Source organism: Daldinia loculata (assembly GCF_022478755.1).
Source record: "Daldinia loculata strain CBS 113971 unplaced genomic scaffold F4817scaffold_21, whole genome shotgun sequence".
In the NCBI taxonomy this organism is placed as follows: Eukaryota; Fungi; Ascomycota; class Sordariomycetes; order Xylariales; family Hypoxylaceae; genus Daldinia; species Daldinia loculata.
In genome coordinates, this window is record NW_026054875.1 from 18,886 (window position 1) to 31,978 (window position 13,093).

The following is a 13,093-nucleotide window of genomic DNA, read 5'->3' on the forward strand; positions in this document are numbered from 1 at the left end:
CGTTCATCCGTCCTACTAGCCGCCGCGCTTCATCCTGTCCGCCCACACTCTTCTATAACTCCCAAACTGCTAGTCGGACCGTTCCCCTCAAGCCCTAATAAACAGTTCGCCCACGATTTCGCGCTTAAGAGAAACCCCATACCAAATCGGCTCTAGACCACGGACAACCCTCGTAGCACGTGCGCCTAGGTACACCCCCGAGTAGAAGAGCAAATTGAAATTAAAACGCGGTGGGATGGGTATCAACGCAGGAAAAGAAGACCACCCCCTCCCCGGGGTTGCTTATGACGGCTGGGGTAAATTATCCCAATTCAGTGGTAAACATGCTGGCCAATATCAGCCAGACTGTAGTCATCGTGCATGTCGTTCGAGATTCGATGAGGCCAGAATCACGCCAGTAGTATCGCGGGCGCGGAGGTCAAGTAACTCAACTCGCAAAAGGACCGTTCTCGACGCTGCTTCTATTGGCATTGTAGTATCAAAGCACGCGATGCCCGTCTCTTAGAATTCGAACAAGGCTTTCCTTCAACGCCAGCCTCCAACGCGGTGCTCATTCCACCTCTCCCGTCGCTCGTGGCGGAGATAAAACAGCTTCTTAGCCTCGCGGTACCGCCTCACCCAATCCAGCGTCTCCCTCTCCGTCGCCAGCTCCTCACCTCCAGCCCCTTCGCTCCCCCCTCCTTCCAGAAAGCTCTCCTCTAGCGCGCGACACACGGCCTCCTGCTCTGCCAGGCTCTGGCCCAGCCTCGCGTACAGAGCTGCGGGCGCGAACGGCGCGAGCGCGGTGTCCATCTCGGCTTGCTTCTGGCGCCACTGGCGCTCAAGGGCGTGCGTCGATAGGAGTTGTGCTTGCGCTTGCGCGCGCTGCTGGGAGAGGTGCGCCTCGAGCTCTGTGAGGTGACTTGCGAGGGCGACGTTATCGTCCAGCGCGGCGAGGAGCGCATCGCGGGTTGAGGTTAGGGATGGGTGTGCTGTTGAAGGTGCGTGTGTAAGAGCGTCGAGAGCCGCTGAGTTGGAGAGGATTTCGGCAAGGTCTTGTTTCCTGTGCGGGTGTTAGATAGACATTATGAATATAGAATACGTATATACCGTGGTAAATGGGTACAAGGATCAATACTCACGATTTATCCTCAAGAACCTTTGGCAACCACTGGTCGCCGGGATCCGGTATGACCTCTCGCTCTGTCCCTCTGGTCATGGACGCCGAGGCTGGGATCAAACCCGACGCATCCATAGTAGCCAGCGACTTGTCCCTCCCCTCCATAGATCTCAAGAATGTGTCATCCGGGATCGGGGCCGGTGGTTGAGGAGAGCTAGTGGTGGCGGGCGTACCTAGACGGCTGGCGTCGTGGCTGCTCGGCTTCGGGGGTGGTACAGGGGGTGGGGGAGTCGGGCTGTACATGGTAATTTGTCTTTTATTTTATGTATTACCTATTACAATTTGACTCTGGAGTGACCTCGAGAAAATAGGAGAGCTGGCGCTTGCAAATGAATGAGATTACTATGGAGGTACCTAGTTATGATAGAGAGGTTAAGCTATCGAGCTGTTGGACGAAGTGGACTGTGGGTGAGTTACAAAGTATACGAAGCACCTAACGTCACTAACGTCACCCGCTTATCTTATCACTTACAAAGTATCCGTGCCCCTTTCCACTTCGTCCATCTGTACGAAGTACCTCCTAATGTATTAAATTTAATCAACTACATGTACATCTCAACCCTCTGTTAAGGAACAGAAACAAATTAAGAAATGATTTAATCACTCTCTAAAACGTAGGCATCGCGCATGGCACTTGGATAATTCTGGTTTGATAGTGCTGTACATAGACTACGGACGTGCTTATATGCCCTAATGAACGCCTTCACTTTTGATAGTCTTCGTCTTATCCTTATGAATCATCAACGCCAGCAAGCCATAGCCACTCCGAATTTCAAAGGTAAAGGTAGAAGAAGCATTACAAGCATTAGTACCTGTCCACCCAATGTAGAACTATACGGGCGGGCCTTCATCAGTTTTTGACCGACCATAATTCCCGTGTCCATCCATGTTCTCGCATCATCCTCTTACTACTAATACCACCCGCTCCTTTCTTGTCGCTGCTGCTGATAGCTAGCGCCTTGCTGCAGTTTGCGAAGCCCTCCACGAGCTCCTTCATTCGTCCGGCTTTCATAATAACCGCAGCCACGTCCGCGTCCTTTTTGGCGATCACAGAGGCAAGCTCCATGCATTCTAGCAGGTTGTCACGGGTCAGAGTCGTACCTGCGAAATGTAACACGCTGACGTATCCGATAATCACCTCAGGCAGATACGCGTCTCGAAGATACGTGAAGTCTTCGTCTTCTGATCGCTCCAGTTAGATGTATTCGTTCCTCGAGTTGCTGATAACTAACCTTCAATACTTTCCATAAGCCAATTATTCAATATATGGCGCATAAAGCTCTTAATGTTCTTCACTTCGCGCCCGACGTTAGACCAGAAGTCCCGGCTTACTTTCTCTGCAGGACTGTGTTGGAAGTTAGCTTCATATTGCACGATAGAAACGTAGTTGTCATGGCGAGTACTCACTCCTGGGCTAATAGTTCACTTGATGCGATAGTCTCCATCGAATCCAAGGCTCGGACTAAGCACTCCATCTCGAAGAAGTTTTGCGCTACTGCGACGTCTTCAACCCCAAGGCTGTTTTCATCCAGTGAGCCAGCCGCAGCGCTCGCTCGAACCTCGTCGAACCATGACACGTCCGAGTCGTCAGAGTAGACAATGCCTGCCTTCCGCTTGAAAATTTCGCCGCAGCGAACTCGTTCAGACAAGGCACGAGCCGCATGAAGGTTGAATTGCTCTAGTGTAACATTAGCACTAAAAGTTCTGTCTTCGGTGTGCCGTGAAAGGGACTACTTACTAAGAAAGCGTTTGTAGATAGCTGTGCCGTAATGGAAAACCTCGTCCCAAAGGCCGTCGACAAGGAGGAACCATTCCAATGACTGGATAAGATGCTCGTCCACAGGGTCTAGACTCTCTGGGGGTTCCCCGAGGAAGTCAGGCTTCAAAGGGCGTCCGTACTTAAGCGTAGGTGGATCGTTGGAGAAGACGGTAAATCTACCAAATGGTGGAGGGTGTTCCTCAGCTTCGGGGTGCTCCTGGAGTAGAGAACGAGGCTGGAATTGGACAAATTCGGCAACGTCCATACCGAGTTTCTCCATGAGTCTTAGTAGTATCTCTCGTTCATGCTGGTCAGTTACGCTAGTAACATTCCTGCTCAGGGTGAAAAAAGCCCTATCTCCTTGCATTTGGTTGCAGTATAGCGGCATCATATCCGTCAAGCCCGTTAGTCGCAAAGTGCTAACATAGGCGGAGACTACGTTCTCTCGCGCTTTGTGGCGTTCGGAAAGCTCCATGTGCAAACCACCCTGTAGTTCTTCGAGACTTGATATGATCAGATACACGTGGACCAAAATTCGTAGGCCGTTATGATCCCTTAGTTGGACAAACTTGCTATCGTCTATATCTTCGTTGGAGGCACCGAAGTGAGGTATCAAAGCCGAAGTATCCCCCGAATTAGCCGCCTTTCCAAGTGCGAGACCGAGCTCGTAGGTGTACTGCTCTATATTATTGGAAATGATCGCCGCCTGGAGGGTTTTCATCGGCGTCTTTGCTTCCGCCGCAGTCTTGATATTCGTCTCCAGTGACTTTACCAGACGCTCTCCGACTGAAGCAGCGTCGCCGTGAAACTGCACGGCGTTGAAGGTAGAGAATGATTGTGTTATAGCAGCCGTTGCGTCTGGTGGAGATCGCTTCATCAGGTAAGCATCGAACTGTGTTCGAAGCAAAGCGTTGCAATGGGCGTAGACAAAATCGTCCCAATCTTCACAAATCTTCTCGACGCTTGGAATATCGCCAGAAAGGATACCGTATACAGCACGCTCGAAGTCATCAGTACCTCCCTGTCTCGCTAAGGCAAAACAGGTACGACGCCATAGAAGCATCGAGAGAGGATCACAGTTAAACCGGCTCTCACCTTCATCTTTTGATAATGGCATAGCTGACATACTAACAGCTCGCCAGACTTCGGTCCTTTCAACACACCAATCTCGAATTTCGGCAATGCTTCGTCCCCTTCGCAGTAATTCGTAACATCCAAGCCAGATAGCCCTTTCGAAGTACTCATCCTGCGGTTGAAGCTTCCGGTTCTGCCTCGTTACTACGTCAGGATCAAGCTGGGTTACCATAGGATTTGACCCGTTCCGGAGTTTCTGCACAACATCGGTAGCATTGGGGTCCAGTGCTCCAGACCAACCGTTTAGATTCTTCTGCATCTTGAGCGCAGATCGCGTATGAAGCCATCCATAAGCGATGATGTCGCCTCTTTCCGCTCGCTGCTGATAGTCTCGGACTAATTCATCTATATCTACCCGCGATTCGTCTGCGCTAGTCTGCAGGCATTCTAGAATCGCCTTACGTTCCTGGGCAGTAGAGTCTGTCTGGAGGAACTCGTCCCAGAGTTGCGCACATGATTGGAATCTTGACACGTCGTGGCGGGCAGGCTTAAGAGAGGTCTTGTTCGGGTATCGCAGAGGTAAGAGGCGACGCAACATATCCCACGTCTGTGCTTCCAGCTCCCAGTTCTTGAGCATTTCGGATGAGGCTGGTGATTTTATCAGATCATCTCCGTCATCAAGGTCCATAGAATCCTGGCTAGAAACCTCGTATGAATGGCGGGGGTCAGTCCTAGATAGCTGTCCTTGCGATTTGCGCAAAGCGCGAACTTTTTTAGACGCATATTGGTAGTAAGTATCGACGAGTCTGAATATGTCCGCTCGTTTCTCGGCGTTGGGCTTCTGCACTATTGAGAGAGAGTCGAGGCCTTTGGCAAATTCCTCGGCATCTTGTGCGAATTCATTTTCTGCATCATCGTATATGGGCGATGCTATTATCATGTCACTGTTAGCCTCTAACCGATCGTGAGGTTCAATTGGTGGTAGTAGTGCTGTACTTTGCTCATCAGGATCGGGCGACGGCGACGGCCCACCAAACGGTATGCCGTACGTACGCTGGACTGTTCGAGCCAGCATCATGAATGTGAAGAAGACGACCGAGCGTGGGTTATTGGTATATTTAGGCGAGGAGCTGGTTGCTAGCCAGCATCCTCCGAATTGTCTGCGGTTACAATAAAAGAAGGGCGGCCACGGTATTATCGACTATGAAGGTAGGTAAAGTGATAATTTGTTCTACTTATTGGTCTGGTTCAAAGAATGGGGAAATGCGATACTTGGTGTCGTCAGGAATGGAGCTGTCGAGCTCTTGCACTAAAAAAGAATCAACGCGACTCAGATCCTATGTATGCGTGTCGGTAGCAGCTACCCAGTCAGAGATGTCCGTGGAGCAGTGATAAGATTGGATAAGGTTGGCAGGTTAGCAGATTGGCTAGAAGCCGCCCATGAAGTCGTCCAATTAGGTGGCACCTGCAACAAACGCACTAGCCTCATTCGATTAGCCTCGGTGGCTGCAAGGGAGTACAAAAAAGAATTTCTCTGCCGAAATTTTTATTCTTTTTTTCCTTTCTTCAACAATAATGTCATCGGCATTCATATTAGAGTCTCGGGATAAGCCATTATTTCCTTCAATGCTTGTCCAGGTCCCATGCGGATCTCTTGCGCGCTCAATGATCGCCTAGAACGATTTCTACTCTTCGTAAATGTTGCCTGATTTCTTTATTCGGGTTGACGCAAAGAAGGAGATGTAGAACATACCACACTCGTCTCCGTATCGGTATGTAGCGCCTGATTCTCGCAACGATGATGAGCGCAATGCCAGGTAGAAGATCTTCCCAGATCGATTTTAATATTGATATATGTGTCTATGTAAATTGTGAACCTCATTTGCTATGCTCGTCTTGTCGTTGCTTCATCTTCAACCGTAAAAGGCTTGCTTTCGGGCAGCTGGGACTTGTTGCACCGTCTCCATGTTTTTTATAGAAAGCGTCGCAGCATTCGTACAAGGCATCGATATAGCGAGAACACTTCGCTTCGTCGTAACCATTCTTTCCAAGACAATCTATACTAGCATTAGAGCTGAGCGGCAGTCCAGGCGTCCAAATTCTATACCTTGAATAGCACACTAAATAGGTGAATGTTAGTTGCATGCATATTCAACCCCAGTCCACCAGACTTCATATAAGATTTACTATGTACTCACAGCGCGAGGATGGCAAGGCGGGTTTGACTCGAGATCTTCTTTCAACCCCTATGCCATGGTTAGTCAGATATGTCCCCATTGCGTCAATGAGACAGACCATATTCTACTGTTATATGCCGGATCGCTCTTTTAGGGTTGTGGGGTGGATGGAAGATATTAAGATGATTGAAATGGATATCGAATAACCTTTAACGTAATACTATCCAAGAGCTTGGAATTGATCTATGAGATTATCTACCTCTACATATGCCACCAATTGATCAAATATGACGTAGACAGATTGTCAAAGCTAACCTCATTGGGTTTATTGTAAGGCGTATAAGGAGACCCCAAACCCTACCTACTTAATGGATGATAATCAGCTTTAATAATCACAGCATAAGTTGAGCATTTATTGTACCTACCTCCTATTAAGCTATCATTCTAGCCTTATATATAGTCTACAATGTGGTGTTGGCCTACTTCACTCCACGGGTCCTGTCTAAAAATGTTAACTTCAATTACGACGTTCTCGTTTACGACATATTTTAAATGTCTATCAAATTTTATAGATATCACTACTGTTAGTAAGGCGTAATTGCTATGATATGAGAAGCCTCCAGCTTGATCTCTGACTAACCTCTTAATAAAACTACAACCCGCAAGGTAAACTGCCTAGATACCTACCTAGGTATGACTACCTATTTAAGAAATCGAACAAAATAGCTAAAGACTATGGAGTAGAGAGAGAGAAGATCAATGACAAAATTCTCTATATTACTGACTACCTCCAAGGAATTTCACTTATCGACTTCTTGCATATCACTATATCCGAGTCGCTTTAGGAGCACATCCATCCACTACATATTAGTCCTCTCTAGCTTTGTCCTCAAAATTGATATGCTCAACTAGTAAACCCGCCATGGATAGGCCCGGCCGCCCTTACACCAAAAAGGTCGTATATTGGTTAGTCGTCGTACGGATCTGATGAAATATCAATAATATTAGAATATGATATTTGCCCACCAAGTTTAACCCTTTATATATTAGGTCGACCTTTCAACATGTTTTCCTTGTATCTTGATGTTGAGTCCTGGATCACCTTCAGCCGTAGGGGATTATTACCAGTTAGGCAGCAGAGTGCATACACGGTATTCGAATAAGATACACTGGAGTGTGTAGGCTAAAATCCTAGGTTAGGTGATTGACTTATCAAATCTACCTGCATGTCTTATCTCGCAAAACAACGGGTTCAGCTTTGACGAATCGGAGATAAAGACTAGACCTCCAATGAACCAGATCTTCCTGCTTTCCGACCTCCGAATCGAAATGAGAAAACTGCCTAAGAATCACACAGGTTTCTTATGATAAGCTAATGATAATATACGCGTCTAGGGCGTGTATCATAAAGTTTTAGGTTACATATAATAGATGTAATATGAAAAGGTACGTCGAGGAGGTGCGAATGACACTGTGAGGGGTATTTCAGATCCGCTCACCGAAAGAATGAAGCTTCAGCTGGAGTTAGATCCTCCCTTCCAGAGACAGTATGTATATCTATTAGATGTATGCACTGTATCTACTATGTATAATACACTACGTCCTTTAGGTGAGTCTAGCCTGAAAGCAAAGGCTGTAAGTACCCACGGAAAAGGCCTAGACATATACCATAGGGAAAGTATGACCTGCAGAAGGTACTCCTTGCTAGCGTACTTACGCTTGAAGTAACTGCCCCGCATCTAGCGTGGTTAACGGTCCTTGTTTCCACCTAGAAGGGCGCCTCACGTAGCCTTCGCGTTGATTCCAAACTTCACCACCGCAATCGCATACTTCTCAAACTTCATCTTCTCTTCTTTTGGCCACTGCGTTTTTTCAATCCTTTTCCTCCGCCACTCATAAAAATCCATACTAATCGCGTTGAGCGCAGCAGGCCTCTACACTCGAGTTTCCCTACTGCCATATCTCGTTCTCGAGCGATTAGTACACTGGTATCTACACTGCCCGTGAGTCTCACATCTTTTCGGTGTGCGTGAAAACCACAAATCTTTTAGTCATTTTCCCAAGAAGCAACACACTACCCTCCCTCTTCCTTTAGCTGACTATGAAAAGACCAGAGAGTCGATATCTCTTAAACGGACGGCACACTAGACTTAGATCGTCCTCTGATATCCCCACAAGCACCGCCTATTACGCCCACGATGTCCGGAGAGAACGACAGCGGAAGCCCTGCTGCGGAACGACAGGACGCACCTGCCGGCAGCGAACACCTTAACATCAAGGTGACGGACAACAATAACGAGGTTTTCTTCAAAATCAAGCGCTCTACTAAGCTCGAGAAGTTGATGACGGCCTTTTGTGAGCGTCAAGGCAAGGTCGTCGATTCCGTGCGCTTTCTGTTCGAAGGGCAGCGGGTTCAAAAGAGCGATACACCCGATTCGGTAAGTTGCCAATTAGGCCCTGATATCCCTCTCTAAATTTACTATGATCATTTTCTCGCCACTTTTTGGCATGCTATCGCTATCATCACAAGAGTTCATTCTTCACGCATCACTTCTTAGATATACCTTACGTAAGCTAACTATCCTGTTCACTCTCCGTAGCTGGAGATGGCCGACGGTGACACCTTGGAAGTTCACCAGGAACAGGTGGGAGGTGTCTGCTACCGCTGATATTGCCAACATTACTATGATTGACGGATCGATCTCGCCGTTGGCATGATATATGGATGGAATATGGATTTGGAACGGGAGGATTCAAAGGGTTCGCCGTATCCCCGATTTAAGTCAGGTGACAGTAGAAGCAACAGGGACGACTATGAACGAGGTCTCTCGCCCCCAAGGGTTCTTTGCGTGTCCTCGGTATCCCCCTCGCTCTGCCCTAAGTTGGAGAGCATCTATCATGTAGATTCTTGCTTTATGAGTCTTTCAGAGGTACTGTCTTCTATTAATCGAGGTGGCGGCTGATCTCAGATTAGAGCTGCGTTTGTTCTTCCTATATTTTCGTCTTTATATCTCCAACTATTTGCGGAGTTATCTGTCGTTTTCTGCTCGCTTTTTGCTGTCCTATACATGCTTAGAGTCTAAGCAGCCATAACAAATGGAGGAAACAAATCTACTATTTCCAACCCTATCTCTTAACTTTGTAATTGAAGGTTTCTACGTTTTCGAGAACAAGAGCAACACGACTATATCAATCGGTAGGAAGTCAATTGGAAGCCCAAGATTATCGAAACGGGAGGTGATCCTATAGTCTCAGATAATTGATCGAGCAGGAGAGATATTAAGAAGAGGATGAAATGAAAAATCAAGGTGCAAAAAAAATACTTCATGGCATATCACATCACAAAACCACATAAGACCGTAATAGTTAAAGAGAAACCAAGCAAGCCTTTTTGTATTTCCGAACTGCTATTGCTGCTATTGCTTAACTCCAATATTAAAAACGCCGCCAATTACCACCAGCAAAGCAATTCCCCTAAACCAACCCGAATCAAATTAAACCATGTCAGACTCGAGTCGCACGCACATACGCCTTGCCTTGGATGAATGAAGTATTACTGTAAGGTAAGCACAAGTCAAAAGCACAAAACGCAAAACCGTACAACACAAAAACCAGACTCGGGAAAAGGCAATCACAACCACCCACCAGCCATCTTTCACTCCGCAAACCCGCTCTCGACGCTCAACTTGACTCTTAAGACACCAAGATGTCATTAGGAGGAGAGGAGAGGAGGAGGAGGAGGAGAAGGAAGGGATAAGAGGAGGCAAAAAAACAAACTACCAAAGTACTCCGTCGCAAAAACCAACACAATCGCAAACTATGCCGTTCGTCGGTTATATCTAATAATTATCTTATCGTATCGTTTCGTCGTTCGTAATTCATTCGCGTACGTATCACGTCACATCTTAAGCTCTGCGGCGCGACACCTCGTGCACAGCACGACGCCCTCGCCGCGCTCGGGCATGGGGAAGATCTGACCGTCGTCGAAGCCGCCGCCGCACGACGCGCATCTAAAGCACTCGTCGTGCCACTCGCCTCCCAAGGCGCGCACGTACGAGCCGATGACGGCGCGCCGGCACGCACGGCACTTGGGCGCTCGCCGCTCCGTCCGCTTCGTCTGGCAACTTACGCACCACGCGTACCCGTCCTTCTCGATGTGCGTCGCGCTCTGGTCGAACGGGTCGCCGCACTCGGCGCAGAAGAAGTGTCCGTAGTGCCAGTGTGCGCCCAGTGCTACCACGTGCTCGCCTAGGATGGGCGTCTTACAGTGCTTGCAGCGCGGCGCGAAGAGTTCGTGCCAGTCTAGGTGGCAGTAGAAGCGCAGTCGCGCGTCCCCGTCTTCCGCCATTGTCTTTCCTGGTTCCTCGTCGAGGATTTCGCCTGCGGTTCTGCGTCGGATTCGGTCGAGCCTCTCGCTCCGGAAATTATCCGGCTCAGGGCTGATTTCGAGCGCTTCGAGAGCTGTACCGCAGCAGTAACACCGGAAGCATTGCGGGTGGAACCGTTCCGAGGCTCCGGCTAAGGCTACGAAGCGGCCTTCGATGGGGAATCCGCACTCATGACAGATCGCTGTCGCCCGACGGCCGGTCACTCCTGGTGCCGGAGACCAATGGCTTCGGCGGCGATCTTGCGTGTTATTGAGTGCTTTGGGGTTTGGTAAGGGTCTAGCGGAAGGCTTTCTACCACTGTCAGGGGGAACTATAGTTGGTACATTGGGGGCTTTGTTATTGTAGTCACTGTCATCTCCCGGTAGTACGATAGTTGGGACAGCCGGGCCGTCATCCGAGACGGAGATCACCGGCACCTGCGGACCATCGTCCGCCCCGCCTATCTGGATACTTGGGATGGCCGGCGTGTTACCGGATGGCCGCGACGCTGACGACGGCTTCGGAATTTCAGTATCCGGCAAAACTGATATAGTAGGGATAGGCGGCTGCGGATTTTGGCCCGGGCGCTCTTTACCGACGACCCCGAAAGATCGGTGGCTGCTGGGCTTGGACTCTTCTAATTTTGAATCAGTCGCCTCATCCTCTGGGGGCTTCCAGTTTTTATCAAAGCTTACGATTGGACGCCCGGGGCTGTCGCTGACGGCCGACGGCGTAGGGAGCTTCGCGCTGCGGTCCTTGAGCCGCATGCTAGTTGCCAATCTAATATCATCGCTCCGAATCTCCATACCATGCTTCGTCGGAAGTTCCTGAGGCTTCGGTGGCGACTCTAACGGCGTATTTGTGGTGTAGGCCGGGTTGCGAGATTGTGATGGAGGATTCTTGTGGATTTCGAATCTAGACACCGGCTTGGCAGGCACTGACGATGGAGTATCGTCCGGATCGTCCTCAACTGAGGCGGGCGCGAATTGAACCCTGTTGGGAATGCCTCTTGACTTAAGCCCCAGGGGGTGTGACTTCTGTGGCGATTTCTGTGGCGATTTCTCTGGCGGTTGAGCCCGTTTTGGGGACCGTTCAGGCGTAATGGTTTCTGGCTCTTCCCATATTTGATCGCCTGAAAAAGGTTTCTCAACCTCCCCGCTTATATTGCGCTTCAAGCTGCTAAGACGTCGGCCACCCGAACTCGAACGTGTCGCACTGCCCATACTGCCATACGATTTCGATTTTGACTTGGTCGATCCGATGGAATAGGTACGTTGTTGGTCCATACTTGTGCGTCCACTTACTGGCGAGTGCGCCCTGTCGCTACCTGACGAACTACCAGAGAATGACCGAATAGAGTCCCTCGCAAGCCCAGTAGGACTGATCTCACTACCATACCGTCCGGCACTAGCGGCACGAGCATGAGCGTAACTATCCTTTCGCAAGTGGGATTTATACCGGTAGGGAGCACCTGGTTCAGGTGGCTTTATTCCGTGTTGATGTTGCCAGACCAATTCCGCCGCCTCGTCGAGAGCCGCATTGTAGAGTCGAGATTCATCGTCGTCCTGTTGCTCTCCATCTCCTTGCTTATCCTTGTCCCCATCCTTCACATTCATGGCGTCCATAGCGTCCATTGCCTCGCGAAGTGAGACGGCCTCTTCCTTCTCCATCCATCGCTGCCCGCGCTCGATATATGTGGCACTGGGAACAAATTCTCCTGGTTTCAAAGGCGCAACAGTAGGGTTCTCGGGGTAATAATCCTTTCCAGTAGAGGTTATGGTAGAATAGCGAGAGGCTACGCTTGGGGCAAAACTAGGGCGACTACCGCGCGGCCTTGGCAGATCGGACAGCGGCCTCTGGTTATTGCTAGGGGCTTCGGACAAGATAGACGGGGCGGCGGGGGATGGGCGGCCGGTGGCGAGTCGTTCTGTAGAATCCCGGTGCGGTGGCTTTGACGAAGGAGGAAGGGGCCGTGCACCTCCCGGGCGGCTCACGCGACTATCTCGGAGATTTGCCAGATATGTAGCTATAGAAAGTGTCCGGGTTAGTGCTATACTGATATCACATGTTTACTCGGATGTTTACGAACCGAATTGCTCATTGTTCATATAACTTGGCGAAGGCGGTGTAACTTTTCTGTTAGAGGACCTCTCTTTCGACCTGCCTCGCAACATGGCTGCGCAGGTAGAGAGGTATGTATGTTAGAACAATGTTGCAATGTTTGTATCGTGAATAAGTAGGTGGTGGTTTGTTGACAATGAGGTAGATTGGTGGGCTGCAGGTTAAATATGTGATTAATAGCTGCTTTCTATGACGGTTTATTGATGAGTAATTCTGTTTACTAGAACAACATCTTAACTACCGAATGTTGCTAGGGACAGAGAGAGTATTTATTTATGGATTGAGAAATATGTTTCACAGAAAAAACCACAACGCATGATGAGGTGTCCACCCAGGTTCCTTTATTCGGTCGGGCTGGGTAAAGCGAGGAATGGGAGAATTTGGCGATTCATGCTGTCCAATGTTTTGCTGGTACTACCGTCCAAGCGTTGCCGGG

General features: G+C 49.2%; 4 protein-coding genes across 4 annotated transcripts; 1 reads left to right on the top strand and 3 right to left on the bottom strand.

Moving 5' to 3' along the window:
• Positions 1–525: 525 nt before the first annotated feature.
• Positions 526–1,402, bottom strand: F4817DRAFT_315321 (uncharacterized protein; the record flags this gene model as incomplete). The annotated part of the gene is made up of 2 exons (XM_049300522.1): positions 526–1,042; positions 1,122–1,402. The coding sequence occupies 2 exons, from the start codon at positions 1,400–1,402 to the stop codon at positions 526–528; spliced, it is 798 nt and encodes a 265-aa protein (XP_049159516.1).
• Positions 1,403–2,009: 607 nt separating this feature from the next.
• On the bottom strand, positions 2,010–5,067 carry F4817DRAFT_315322 (nuclear pore protein 84/107; the record flags this gene model as incomplete). The annotated part of the gene is made up of 4 exons (XM_049300523.1): positions 2,010–2,341; positions 2,392–2,504; positions 2,567–2,837; positions 2,898–5,067. The coding sequence occupies 4 exons, from the start codon at positions 5,065–5,067 to the stop codon at positions 2,010–2,012; spliced, it is 2,886 nt and encodes a 961-aa protein (XP_049159517.1).
• A 2,651-nt stretch (positions 5,068–7,718) lies between these two features.
• F4817DRAFT_335937 (ubiquitin family protein) lies at positions 7,719–9,531 on the top strand. Its single transcript, XM_049303069.1, has 3 exons — positions 7,719–8,172; positions 8,279–8,607; positions 8,770–9,531. Exons 2-3 carry the CDS (start codon positions 8,368–8,370, stop codon positions 8,836–8,838), a joined length of 309 nt encoding a protein of 102 aa, XP_049159518.1. The 5' UTR covers positions 7,719–8,172; positions 8,279–8,367; the 3' UTR covers positions 8,839–9,531.
• Positions 9,532–10,067: 536 nt separating this feature from the next.
• On the bottom strand, positions 10,068–12,710 carry F4817DRAFT_315324 (uncharacterized protein; the record flags this gene model as incomplete). The annotated part of the gene is made up of 2 exons (XM_049300524.1): positions 10,068–12,562; positions 12,626–12,710. 2 exons carry the CDS (start codon positions 12,708–12,710, stop codon positions 10,068–10,070), a joined length of 2,580 nt encoding a protein of 859 aa, XP_049159519.1.
• Positions 12,711–13,093: the final 383 nt, after the last annotated feature.

Bases quoted from the DNA above. Each gene is read 5' to 3' on its own strand.
- F4817DRAFT_335937 (XM_049303069.1), top strand. From the start codon at position 8,368: ATGTCCGGAGAGAACGACAGCGGAAGCCCTGCTGCGGAACGACAGGAC. The intron at 8,608-8,769 runs GTAAGTTGCCAA...CACTCTCCGTAG, and splicing joins AGAGCGATACACCCGATTCG to CTGGAGATGGCCGACGGTGA.